The 14,128-nt window shown below is 39.9% G+C and overlaps 1 protein-coding gene across 3 annotated transcripts in view; it reads right to left on the reverse strand.

Annotated features, from left to right (window-relative positions):
- col28a1a (collagen, type XXVIII, alpha 1a) overlaps positions 1-14,128 on the reverse strand; it is a 36,920-nt gene that overhangs the window by 4,631 nt on the left and 18,161 nt on the right. For all 3 annotated transcript variants that reach the window (XM_055021923.1, XM_055021920.1, XM_055021921.1), the window contains exons 15-33: positions 14,013-14,081; positions 13,864-13,932; positions 13,708-13,776; positions 12,583-12,651; positions 12,439-12,510; positions 10,429-10,497; positions 10,120-10,191; positions 8,516-8,584; positions 5,170-5,238; positions 4,174-4,242; positions 4,009-4,077; positions 3,804-3,872; positions 3,629-3,697; positions 3,356-3,424; positions 3,171-3,251; positions 2,914-2,949; positions 2,801-2,837; positions 2,016-2,570; positions 747-895 (exon numbers count right to left, since the gene is read on the reverse strand). In XM_055021923.1, the coding sequence (XP_054877898.1) occupies positions 747-895; positions 2,016-2,570; positions 2,801-2,837; positions 2,914-2,949; positions 3,171-3,251; positions 3,356-3,424; positions 3,629-3,697; positions 3,804-3,872; positions 4,009-4,077; positions 4,174-4,242; positions 5,170-5,238; positions 8,516-8,584; positions 10,120-10,191; positions 10,429-10,497; positions 12,439-12,510; positions 12,583-12,651; positions 13,708-13,776; positions 13,864-13,932; positions 14,013-14,081 (1,830 nt within the window). The remainder of the gene's footprint in view (positions 1-746; positions 896-2,015; positions 2,571-2,800; positions 2,838-2,913; positions 2,950-3,170; positions 3,252-3,355; positions 3,425-3,628; positions 3,698-3,803; positions 3,873-4,008; positions 4,078-4,173; positions 4,243-5,169; positions 5,239-8,515; positions 8,585-10,119; positions 10,192-10,428; positions 10,498-12,438; positions 12,511-12,582; positions 12,652-13,707; positions 13,777-13,863; positions 13,933-14,012; positions 14,082-14,128) is intronic.

A 14,128-nucleotide genomic window follows, 5' to 3' on the forward strand; every position in this document is an offset into this window, starting at 1 on the left:
TTGGTAAAACGTAACTTTGTTGGATTAAATCATCTGTCAAATTTCCATATGATGGAGAAAACAGGCCAACAGTGATGCTTACAGTTTTACAGATTACAATACCACCTGGTGTATTGTGTTGACTTCACCCATCATCCAGCAAAAGTGCCATCGCAGGATGCATTTGTTGTAGTAACCTAATCACAGTTCTGTATTTGCAGAATCCCTTATTTGTGGATTTTTCAGTGGAATTGAACTCCACAGTAAGCTCAGAAAATTATTTTTGCATACATGAAAAATATTCTACAGGAAATGCAGCTTGGGAAGCTGACATACCTAACCGCAATGTTACTTGCAGAGCAGCCAATCAAAGAGCCCCAGTCATTTTGCTTGGTGCTGATTGGCTGTACCCCTAAGAGCGGAGATAAGGACTATTGATGTTAGCCTCTGTGGTGGTGCAGAGATCGTTTCCACTGGGTGGAATAATTCACATCCGAAGATATTCGGTGTCTATTTAGTAAAGTAGACACCAAATATTTTTTTGGTTTTTTTGTTCCTGCTTTAAATCATTTTGCAATTTTCCCCAAAGAACATCCATGCTGTGACTGGTTTTCTGTTCAGTAAGAGTGAAGGGTATGTCAGCTAGATAGCAAATAATGATTTCTATTCAATTATAGTTTAATCATACAATACATGATCATAAATGGTGACTTAATGCTTTTTACAGGAGTCTACCATAATACTACATAATATGACAGAAATGTTACCCTTGTGTTTTTTGCTCCTGGGATCTTTTTAGACTTGCTGTCTTCTGGTTCGTTCAGATGGGTTTCCACAGATGGAAACGATGATTTTGGTCTAAATGGTACCACTGCATCTCGATCACAAATCTGCTTCAGAATATTATTCTCCAGAACTATGTCAGAAATGGGGGGGAAAAAAGTATCAAAAGAAAACACTTTGTGAAAAGGTGAAAAGATGTACAACTCTGTCGTGAAAAATAATAAACGACAACGCGATGTTTTAAATAATGCCAGAATTCCTTCTAAAAACAAAGCAATAATTTATAATGTAAAGCCAGAAGGCAGCAGCCTCCAACATGAACATGAAATAGATGGGGCAGGAACCAGTCCTCCTCATTTAGAACATAAATGTCTCATTCTGACTGAATTCACTCAGGACATTTACTAAATTCAAAACAAAACTTTGAAGCATTACGCATTATTAGTTATTTCTCAGTTATGGTCTTTAATTCACAAGACTTGTGAATTCCATATGATAACAAAGACAAAATTATTAATAGAATGACATTTAGGACAGCATCATCAAGCAAATCCTTGGTTTACACAGTGTTACTATAATAAAACCTCCAGAGAAGAATGCTTGAATGTTTTTAGATCAAGAAGAGGAAAGAGCTTTGAGTGAGAAAGACATTCAAAGTTTTGGTAGTTTTAATATACCACTATGCATGCTACTGGTAAGGTAGTTTTCATCCTATTCAATGTAAAAGCTCTTAATTATTCTTAATAACTACATTAAATGCTCAAAGTACAGAATCCACAAATAAACTCCTGGTACGTCTTGTTGGTCTTCTGCCTGTACTTTTCTTAGCTGCACTCAAAGTAAGAACTGATTTGCATGAAAAGTTTTTAACAACTGGAACATATTCTCTTGTGAACATCTTGCAAAACAACTGATGCTTCCTATTTACATGCAGTGCTGACTGAATCGGACTGTTGTTTGAAATCTGAGCCTTTCCATCTTTTACAACAACAATGAAAACGGAAACGACTGAAGTCATGTCTGTCCTATCAGACGTCCTCTACCTGACGCATCACAGAAACAACTTTCAAAGGAGCTCATTGAATTTCACAACCTTCAAAATAAATCTGGTGCATGTATGTGATATTTTCGCTTGATTGTGTTGTTTGCATGACCCTTCTTACTAATCTCGGATATGACCTTCAGAAATTGTGTCTTCTTAATAGTCAACACACTTTAGAACAATAATAATGAACTGTTGTGTATTAACTCACCAGGCAGCAATAGGAAGTCATCAATAATGTAGACATGTTCTTCTTTAGGATGAGAGGCGACAGTCTTCATCTCTCTCAGGAAGTCTTCATAAAGAGGAACAGTCTTGTTCACCACACCTATGATCAACATCTCAATCCCTTCTGCATGGCATTCTGAGGCTGTCTCTTTAAACTGCACCAGATCACGCTGATCTAACTGAACATCCGTTAAAACAACTGCCACTTTCCTCACATGGGGTCGAGAGTCTCTGAACAGCTTCCTGGCTTGGAGCATGGCACTGCCAGTGAAGGTGCCCTCACCCAGGTAGGGCATGGCTCTGACAGCAGCCTTGATCTCCTCCCTGCTGGGCTGTTGCAGCAGGCTGATCACCACCGTGTTCAGATGGCTGTAGAGCACCAGCCCAACGTGGCTGGCTTCCCAGCTCACAGTGAACTGGTCAATAATTGCGTTCACAAAGTCCTTAACCACCTCAAAATTTTCCATCCCCACGCTCTCAGAGCTGTCAATCACAAATACCAGTTCTAGTGGAATCTCTCTGCACATAACGCCACATCCTAGAACACAGAAAGGGAAAAGGTTAGGGTTTAAAACCTTGATATACACAGAGAAGATTAGACATCAGCAGTTTGTATCGCTATGCTCTGACTTATACAAAAAACATCAAGTCATGATTTTATCTTTCCTTTCACTATACAGATTGTATTATAGATCAGTTTTAACTACTTGAATATTTCCTGCTAACACAACAATAGTTATTTAAACATACACCCCTTCAGAGTTTTACCAAATATTTCCTTTATGATCTGGATGACTTCATCTCTCTGTGGGTGGGAAACAAAAAAATGTAAGAAACCCAGAAGTCCATGATTAAGCCGTTTGTCCCAGTCTGGTACTTACTGCAAGTCCTGGCTCTCCTTTTTCTCCAGGTCTCCCCTAAAGGATCAGAATATGGTTATGTACAATATCATGACTGGGATATACATTGGCAATCAAAAAAACCCAAAGTTATGAATTCAGTGGGAAAACACCAATACATAACAATCAGAAATTTTAGGTTGGTATAATATGAATAAGTGAAGAAAACAGTCTGATATCATAGATTGAATAGTGATTAATAAACTGTCTCTTCAAACAAACTGAACCTGTCATGTTACCAGTTTTCCGGGAGAGCCAGGTGGTCCTAGGTCCCCTGTGTCTCCCTTTTTTCCCATATGTCCAGGAGATCCTTGACTACCCTGTAGCATTAAAGCCTTTCTTAGCATTTTGGAGCACTGGTAAGTGAATGCAGTAGAAGTCAGGTATGAAATTATTCCCAGCCTCAGCCTCAGAGTTACTGTACCTTCTGTCCTGAGAGATCCACTCCTGGAAGCCCTCTTGGTCCCATTGGACCTTGAAACCCAGACTCTCCCTGGAGATAAAGATGGATGGATTGGTCAGACTGTCCAACGCATCAGATCACATGGAAGACTGAAGGTCAATGGGCCAAACTGAAAAATGATTCTCTTGAAATGTCAGAATTCACCACCCTGATTGGGTCCAAAGTTCTGACCTTTTCTCATAACAACATGAGACACAGAAGCTTATTCAGACCCCATTGATGTTTCCTTCATACCTTTGGTCCAGGTAGTCCTTCTCCTGGAGGCCCATGCATGCCAGGTGGGCCAGGCTGTCCTGTAGAACCCTGTAAACCAAAGACATTAAGGAAACCATTCAATAGATTTCGAGAATTTTAAAAATCAAATGAAACACTTCAAAGGGACACATATTTTTCTAATTCCCACTCTGACCTTTGGCCCAGGAAGTCCAGTTCCAGGAGGTCCTGAGGGTCCTGGTACTCCCGGTAAGCCTCTGTCACCCTATCAAAAACAGTAAACACAACAACAAAATTTGATCACATCCACCTCACAGACAGCTCAACTCTCCAGGATAGAAGTTTGTAAAAATACTTTCCAAACTTGATTGTAGTTTATGAATTTATAAAACCCAGCTCACCATTGCTCCCGGTAACCCTTTTCCTTCAGGACCCATTTCTCCACGTAGTCCAGTCAAACCCGGCAAACCCTGGAGACGGAGTCAAAGTTGTTTAGACAGGAACCTCTGACACTGTAGGTCCTAAGCAAAATGTGACTTTAATACAGCCCACTGTCCTTCTTTTACCTGAGGTCCAGCCACAGAGTCTTCCTTTGGCCCTGCTGGCCCATCAGGTCCAACACTACCTTTGTTTCCCTGGTGATGGAGTCGGAAGCAGTCAGAATACCAACATGAATCAACAGGTCTACTGCAGATGAAAGATAAGAATGCAAATGGCCTGTACTTGTAAAGCACTTCTTCAAGTCCAGAGGACTCCAAAGTGCTTCACACACACACATTCACACACGGATGGTCATCAGGGCCTTGTCTGCTGGTGGTCCTCTGACCATCACCAGCAGGCCTCACCCAAAGTCAACGTCTGAGACGGATGGAGCGTGGATCAAACCTCCGACTCCAAGACTAACTCTGCAATTCAGTTGAGCTCATCATACCAACCACTGCTCAGTCCAACGCTCATAAGAACATTTGTAAAAGGCAGAATGGGAAGGTGTTGTTGTGATAATGTGTTGATGGGGGAGTGCTGGAAAGAGCAGGAGCTTCTTAAAGAGACAGAGGCCAATTTCAAGGCGTCAAACTGTGAAGCTTAATGTCTTTTAAGTCAAGTTTGATATTTACAGTATTTTGCCCTGATGTTGACATATACTGTAGAGGTGCCTGAGGAAAATCCAAGAAAATAATCTTGTTTGGGACATGGCTAATTCAAGTATAAATATGCAGGCTTTAGGCAGCTCTGTACATACAGGATGATCATCTGTTTTTTTGTTTTTGTTTTTTTTTTACCAGTTAGCCAGTCAGTCAGTGGATGAGCAGGAGAGGAAATCAAACTGTTTGCCAGGCAGAACCAGAGCAGGACAGGCAAAAGACCCCCTGTGAACAGGCACCTCGTTGTTTGCCTGCCACTGGTGAATAAATGCTCCACAGAACTGGATTTTGAAAGTTTTGGACCTCTTTTATACTGAATAAACTACAAATGCATGATGGATAAATTCAGTTACATCACACTTAAGTTTTTTTTTTTGTTTTGCATGGGTAAATAATCTCTAGTATCTGTGAATATATTACTTTGGGTCCAATTATTCCCACTCCAGGCTCTCCAATAGGTCCTGATGGTCCCACAGGGCCTGGCTCTCCCTGCAGGAACAACAAAGCCAAAAAGATTCATGACAGAAAAAAACACATGTACAAAAACCACCAATATAATTCTATATAAATGCAGAAATTACCATATCAGTGTTATGACTGGGAAAGTTGGCAAATCTTTAAAATATTTCTATTTATATTTACAGGTCCTTCTCAAAATATTAGCATATTATGATAAAGTTCATTATTTTCCATAATGTCATAATGGTAAAAATGTAACATTCATATATTTTAGACTCATTTCACACTAACTGAAATATTTCAGGTCCTTTATTGTCTTAATACAGATGATTGTGGCAAACAGCTCATGAAAAGCCAAAATTCCTATCTCACAAAATTAGCATATCATGAAAAGGGTCTCTAAACGAGCTATGAACCTGATCATCTGAATCAACAAATGAACTCTAAACACCTTCAAAAGATTCCTGGGGCCTTTAAAACTCCCAGCCTGGTTCATCATTCAAAACTCCAATCATGAGTAGGACTTCTGACCTGACTGCTGGCCAGAAGGCCATCATTGACACCCTCAAGCAAGAGGGTAAGACACAGAAAGAAATTTCTGAACGAATAGGCTGATCCCAGAGTGCTGTATCAAGGCACCTCAGTGGGAAGGAAATAGTGTGGCAGAAAACGCAACACAACGAGAAGAGCTGACCCTGAGGAAGATTGTGGAGAAGGGCCAATTCCAGACCGTGGGGGACCTGCGGAAGCAGTGGACTGAGTCTGGAGTAGAAACTTCCAGAGCCACCGTGCACAGGCGCATGCAGGAAATGGGCTACAAGTGCCGGATTCCCCAGGTCAAGCCACTTTTGAACCAAAAACAGCGGCAGAAGCGCCTGACCTGGGCTACAGAGAAGCAACAGTCCTGCAGCACTGGACTGTTGCTCAGTGGTCCAACGTACTGTTTCCGGACGAAAGCAAATTTTGCATGTCATTTGGAAATCAAGGTGCCAGAGTCTGGAGGAAGACTGAGGAGAAGGAATTTCCAAAATGCCAGACGTCCAGTGTCAAGTACCCACAGTCAGTGATCGTCTGGGATGCCATGTCAGCTGCTGGTGTTGGTCCACTGTGTTTTATCAAGGGCAGGGTCAATGCAGCTAAGCTATCAGGAGATTTTGGAGCACTTCATGCTTCCATCTGCTGAAAAGCTTTATGGAGATGAAGATTTCATTTTTCAGCACGACCTGGCACCTGCTCACAGTGCCACAACCACTGGCAGATGGTTTACTGACCATCACTGTGCTCTATTGGCCTGCCGACTCTCCTGACCTGACCCCATAGAGAATCTGTGGGATATTGGGAAGAGAAAGTTGAGAGACATAAGACCCAACACTCTGGATGAGCTAAAGGCTGCTATTGAAGCATCCTCGACCTCTATAACACCTCAGCAGGGCCACAGGCTGATAGCCTCCATGCCACGCCGCACTGAAGCAGTCATTTCTGCAAAAGGATTCCCTACCAAGTATTCAGTGCATAACTGTACATAATTATTTGAAGGTTGGTGTTTTTTGTATTAAAAACACTTTTCTTTTATTGGTAGGATGAAATATGCTCATTTTTTTTAGATAGGAATTTTGGCTTTTCATGAGCTGTTTGCCACAATCATCTGTATTAAGACAATAAAGGACCTGAAATATTTCAGTTACTGTGAAATGAGTCTAAAATATATGAAGGTTACATTTTTATCATTATTACATTATGGAAAATAATGAACTTTATCATAATATGCTAATATTTTGAGAAAGACCTGTATATCGATTTATATTTTAAAAAATCAACAATTTGATCAGAGTGTTAGACATTTGAAGTAAATGAGACTATCACTGGTTCTGTGTTATGATTATATGACCTTTCACCTCTAAAAATTCATACTCATATCATTTGGAGCCAAATTATTTTTTTTCAACACTGAAAAAAAGAAATCCTAACACTCCTCTTGTTAAGTCAGTGATGGTTGAGATAAGTTCACAATGTATCAGTGACCTTCCTGTTTTGCATAACATTAAACTTACATCAGAGGGAACAAAGTTAATAGTTTCTTTTGACAAGCATTAGAAGTGTAAAACAATAACTAATGTGAATCTTATATTGAACTAAAAAAAGCATTTCTATACTGTCATAGTTTGGTGAAATAGGAAATATGCTACACATTGGTTTGAAATCATGTAGAGAAATAAATAAGGTTTTTACTTATGACTTTTTTCTGGTGCCCAGAAAGTTTCCTAGAACCCATGAGTAGAGTGGGCATCTCTGCTTCAACACACCTGAGTCAAATAATCAGGTCATTAGCAGAACTCTGGAGGGCCTGACTGCACTGATGAGGTAATGCAGCCATTTGAGGTGTGTTGAACCAGGGACATATTGAAAAGCTGCAGGGTACTAGCTCTGGAGGCCTGAATGTGAGGATGCCACACTACCCTGCATCTTTTAGGTGTTTTCTCGCTTCTGCCCAGATTCAGATGTTTGCTGAACTGTAATTACCTGAATCATGCACGTAGTAAAGAAGGGAACAGTCTAAAACATGCAGGGCAGTGAGCCTGAAGAACAAGGGTCTGGAGACACTGCTCTAGAGCAGGGGTCCCCAAAGTCGGTCCTGGAGGGCCGGCATCCTGCATGTTTTAGTTCTCTCCCTGATTTAACGCACCTGGATCAAATGATGGCTCGGCAGAGGCCTAAAAAGAACATTGACATTCTGAAAAGGTTGTCCCTACCACCAAGGAGAGAACTAAAACATGCAGGATGCTGGCCCTTGAGGACTGACTTTGGGGACCCCTGTTCTAGAGTATTCTGACATGTGATCAACGATTCTGAGTGCAAAATGCTGTGGATGGATGTTGGAGCTAGGGTTAGGGTTAGAGAGGATTTTTTGCTTACCATCTCAGTAAATCCAATTAATTCTGCTCCTTAATCTACAATTGCATTTTCCTTTCAAATGTGTCACCACTACAAGGGAAATAAACAGGCTTTAATGTATAAAAGAATTTAATGCCAAAGATGTATTGTTCCAACAATCAACATTAATGGCCAGAACTCATCTATACCATTGCAATTAAGATTGTGAAATGTTTGTATTTGTCCTCAGTAATCTTTGCAGGATCACATTTAGCGCTATCAGCTCTAAATGCTAAATGCTCTAAAACAGGCAGACAGCCGGTGGTGGAATTCATCCACTTTTGCTCAGATTCACTCCTTAAAGTTAATAGTTTAAGGAGTGAATCCTTCAATTCCACTACATACGTCTATCTATATGTGTCTGGTTTTCTTCTACCTTTGTTCCTGGGTAGCTCCGTCCAGGAGGTCCAGGTAGGCCCATCATTCCTGAGCTGCCAGGCTCTCCCTGAGCCATCAAACAGACAGGCTTTAGTTAAAAGCATTCAAGCACAACCATTTAAACCATGTGAAAAAAAGAAAAAATGTGACCATCTCTATCAATAAATGAATGAATATGAAATAAACACCACTGCTGTTCATAGCCATCAAACGTTAGGGCTCGTGTTAAAGGAAATCTCAAATTGGCTCCTGTGAAGAATCTTGGCTCTTCAGAGAACATTTAGCTCTTCTGCTGCACTGGCTGACTCAGTTTTCTGAGTGACTCCTAGTGCCACTTCCTTCATCACTTTGTTTCTTATTACCACTGACTCCACTTCCAACCAGTTTATATTAACTTTGATAATAACTGCATTGCTACATTTACATTAGTTGCTGTTTGGGATCAAATGTCGACCACATAAACATAAACACAAGTGTGCTTCAACTTCAGGTGAATGACAAAGTTCATGGTTCCAGCTACTTTGGTAATCCTTCAAGTCTGGACAAGAAGAAGGTGCTTCAGAGCTTCCCACTATCACCATTATGTCACTTTTCCTCATTTCTTTTAGTTTTTGTACAAATGTAACTGGTGGGACACCATCTAAAACGATCCGCTTTGGTCTCACCAGTCCAAACAGCAATTAATGAACAAGCAGGTGGTGGGTTGTAAAAAGGCTGAAGTTGTGGGGAAACGTAACAAAAGTCAGTTAAACTAAGGAAATCTTGACAAGGTGAGGAAGAACAGAAACCAGAGCACTAAACATTCCTTAAACAGAAAAGAACAAAAGACTCCTAGTGCCAGAAAATAACAATCCACAAGGTGAGAAAGTCACTGAGAAACAGGAGGAGCTGGAAAATAAAAAATACATAGAAGCAAGTGAATAAATGGAAAACAGATGATTGAAGTGGGAACTCTACAAAGAAAGAAAACTAAAACACAATAAACAGAACATAACTCACCTGAAAGGCACATACAAGAGAAACTAAGGTTACTAAAATAACTATAAAGAAAAATAAATGAACACATTATAACTAAGACTGCAAGAATGGAGCTGATGAATTAAAAACTTTCAGATAAAGAAGAGAACTTTGGAGTCCAAAGGATGATGACAGGATGAGCACCAAGCCCAGATGAATTTACTCTGGTTTTCTGAGTAACTGCAGCCTACAGTTGGAAAACCTGCTGGTTCCCCTCAACACTTATGCACCAGCGTCAACTGCAGAGAATTAGGAGTGAAGAATTATTGTGAGTAACTTTCCTTCAGCCAGCAGACCAACAGGGCAATGCAACGTGGGGGAGGGATAGTAGCACCACTGCTTCATACTTCAACCAGGAACAGGAAGCATTTTTTATTCTGTCACATCTCAGTAGATAAATGAACAAACATTCTAAATGTAAATCATTTTTGTGGTTTTGAAACCAAAACATTTACAAACATTGATACACCTTAACAAAACCGATATCTACTGAACGTTTTTGGTAATAATATCACTGATACTGTGGAGCTGAATACAGATTGGTTCTGTAATAAGAATAATAATAATTGGTACTGTTCTTCATACCTTAGCTCCAGCAGGTCCAACCGGGCCAGGAGAGCCTGACAGTCCCCTGGAACCTCGGTCACCTCTATCACCCTGAGACATTAAACATCTTATCAGAGACCATTGATGTGTGTGTGTTTGCGTGCGTCTGTGTGTCTCGTATGAAACATCAATCAACTGGAAATGTTACCTTATTAGAAAGAAACAAAAACAAGAAGAGAACATGAAAGAAAACTGTCTTTTCATAGACAAACTTTACTTTCTGACCCTCCATTGCTGCCTTACTTAAAGCTTGAGCTGCAGCTCAACAGCTGATGATCAGAATGTTACCTTTTCTCCAGACGTGCCTCTTCCTGGTGCTCCCTCTGGGCCTTGGGGTCCTGGCAAACCTGTCTCTCCCTTGTGTCATTAAGAAACAAATAATACATAAAGCTATAGAATATTATGAAAAAAGTAAAGCATTCAAATTGTTGCTGTTTTATTTGCTGTGTTTTTTTAGTGAATAAAAAATATATTCTAGATATTCAGATGTGACACAAATGAAGTTAGGTTGAGAGCTGACCAGTCTGGAAATGACAAGGTTTCCTCTAAAACACTAAAACTGTTGTGTTAAAACCAGGTGAACAACAGCTGAGTTCTATTTCTATTTTGCTGTTATTTGTCTTATCCTGACAGTAATTATTGATTGTGACGTGAGTTTCATGTCAAACTTCATTTCAACCCTGACAGTAACAGATTCATGTCATTCAGCAAGATTAAGATTCATTTGGGGTTTGGACTGTGTTTTAACTACTGCTGTGTGTTTTTCAAGAGAAATACACTTTCTCGCAAATTTAGAACTTGAATGTTCTAAATTTGGTCACATGATGAAGTTTTTGCCCAAAACTTCATATTAACCCTAACCTGACAGCACCACTTCCTTGGTGTGAGGCGGTTGGGAAAACCCACGCATCCGTTCCCTCCCTGCAATTTTACAGCTGACTGAAACACTAACTGCTGTTTTTTGTTGTTGTGAGGCTGCAGCAGCTGCAGCAGCTGCAGCTGCAGCAAAATGAAAACCGTAAGCACTCCTTTTCTGTTCTCACAAAAAGGTTTATATTAGTTTATGAAAATAATTCCCCATCAGGATTTGGACATAGAATATCTGTCTGAAACAACATTGAAGCAAGAGGTTAAAAATAAAGTGCTCATATATTTACTGACTGTGTTGTGTTCACAATCTGAAAACTGTGTTCAGGCACCAACACTCTTATGCTAATGGTGAGTCCAACATGAAGTAATTTGATCAGCTATTGTGTTTTTGGCTTTAGAGATTCTTTAGGGAATATTAGAGAAACTGAGGACTAAGAAATCACGCAGACAGTCAAGGAGGAAGATGTGGAGAAGCTTAAAGCAGGGTTTGGTTCATCCCCAGTACTGGACATCTCCCAGAGAGAGGAGGAACCAACTGGAGACCTACTAACAGTGTAACATCACTGGTCAAAGTATTTGGACTGTAAAACAACTGACAAAAAAATCCCAATTGTGAAACATGGTGGTGGCAGCGCCATGCTGTGGGGATTCTTTCTTCAACTGAGACAGGAATGGTATGGTATGACAGGTGCCATTAGGAGGTGGATATGGTAAAATGGGGAAATTAATGAAAAAATGGTACTACTGTAGAATAAGTCAGTATTAGTATTATACTAAATTTCCATTTTATGTAAGTTCAATGGACAATAAAGGAGTCTAAAGTCTACTACTACTACTAATAATAATCTAGATTTCCCATGGCTGCTCTTATAAAGAATTCTAATCAGGGGCTTGACAAATATTTGAAAATGAGTCTAGACTGTAGATAAACATTGTAATATCGCTGTTATTGAACTATTTTACGTATTGCTGTGTCATTTCATCTGGGCACATTGCCAATTGCAGTGGGCGTTGAATCACTATAAATTAAACAAAATATTCATTTTTGTTTGATTAATTTTGTCTCATGTTATTTTGGCACCACTATGATTATATATTGAATTATATAATTATATATTATATATTGACACAACCAGCGTTTCATCTTCTTACTCCTTTATGTCTCAAAATACTCAATGCCACCAGCTAACCTTATACAATAACTAGATTTAAAACTTATGAAATGGACCTTTTTTTTGGACTGATCTGAATGATTATTGCTGCATATGAATCTGATCTGTCTGTCCAGTTTAGTGTTTTGAGAAGATCCATTTCCATGTTCTTCATTAAGAAACATTCATAATAATCATTAAAAAGGGAAATTTACCTGTACAAAAAACATTGGAAAATGAGCATCATCCAGTCTGAATGTTAACTTAACAGAATTACCTTAGGCCCTACGGTTCCATCTTCACCAGGAATGCCGGGTATCCCAGGGGCCCCATCAGGTCCCGGCTGACCCTGGAGATCATTAGTCCATCTGAAGAGTCTGTTCCCATCAACTGGTATTTAAACAAGCTCTGGCTCTTTTACCTTGGGCCCTGTTTCACCTGTGCCTCTTTCTCCTTGATGACCTGGCTCTCCAGGAAAACCTTGGTCACCCTGGAAAAGAAAAGAAATTGGAATACCAGCAATTGACAGATATAATGAGCATAAATGTATTATTTATATTCTGGTTTTAAAACATGAAAGAAGCAAAAAAGAAGAATGCAACATTTTTGTTGCTTGTTGGCAGTTTCATCTTTCAGTTGCAACATAGAAACTGGAGATCATATTCAAAATGATAAGCTGCATAAAATCAGCTTTTGTTAAAAGCTTTTAACAGATTCACATCAAAGATGAGATTTAATTTTGCTTTAAAGAAACGTTTGCCCGGTTTTCTTTTCAGAGAAACTGTTTCAATACCTGGAAACATTTATTTATTTAGATCTAGGTCTGGACTTTGACTGAACCATTCTCGTGCATGAACTTGAGTTAATCTAAACTATTCTGCATGTTCAGGGTCGTTGTCTTTTTCAGCATAGCAGGTTTTCATCCAGGATTGTCCCTTTTTCTTAGCAGCTGCTGCTAAGAAAAACATGCAAAGGTCTAACTGTTAGATAAAATTCCGTCAGAATACATTAAAATTTGTGGTTGCAAGGGGGCAAAATGCTGAAATAAAGGAATAAGTAAGTTTGCAAAAGACCAGTTACTCTGGTAAAATTCCTTGAGGTTTGTTTTAGACAATTGAAATAAACTGAACTGAATTGCCGCGTCATCTTGAAGCCCTCAGGTAGTTTATGATGTCCATAAAGTAATAACCTGGCTGCTCTTTGGCAGCTTATTGTCAACAAGGTGTGTTCTGCAGGCATTAAGGTGTCTAGTAAATGTGCACAGATCAAATACAGAGGTCACCAGAATCTCATTTTCTTAGTCTAGAGCAGAAAACTCAATAAATCATCCAGTTTGTTTGGTTAATTGAACTCGACGCTCGGCGGGAGCGTTAGTTGTTTTTGCTCGTTGCCTTAACTTGTTTGTCTGTGAAGCTCTGTCATTTTAGAGGAGCTGTTTGAACAAAGTTGACTTACATATTTATGCAGACAGCCAGAAAGGTGTGACAACAGACGTTATGGTTATGATGACTATTGTAAAACCTTTAGATAAAATTCTGACACTGACCTTTGACCCAGCTGTTGCCAGTCCTGGAGGTCCTCTAGGACCAGAGGGGCCAATGGGTCCTTGTTCCCCCTAAATACCAGTGAATAATGTTTACACTTAAAATGTTCAAATCCAAATGTACAGAGGTGAAGAATGTACAGTTTTTGTTGGCCTTGCCTTTTCTCCTTGGACGCCTGCACCTGGCGCCCCGGTCAAACCAGGAACCCCAGGTGCACCTGCATTTCCCTGTCAGTCAGAATGGTAAACTGTGGCGCTTTTCAATTTTATACAACCTGAGTGGCGAGTTCAGCCACAGCTAATTATACCTTATCACCTTTGTGCCCATGTCCAGGGGGTCCCAGGCTGCCTTTGGGGCCTTCATACCCTCTGTCACCCTGTAACACACAGAAAAACTGTGAGTTGCATCAGACACTTGTGTAGT

The sequence above is a fragment of the Poeciliopsis prolifica genome, unplaced genomic scaffold (genome assembly GCF_027474105.1).
Source record: "Poeciliopsis prolifica strain line A6 unplaced genomic scaffold, Auburn_PproV2 SCAFFOLD080, whole genome shotgun sequence".
Taxonomy (NCBI): domain Eukaryota; kingdom Metazoa; phylum Chordata; class Actinopteri; order Cyprinodontiformes; family Poeciliidae; genus Poeciliopsis; species Poeciliopsis prolifica.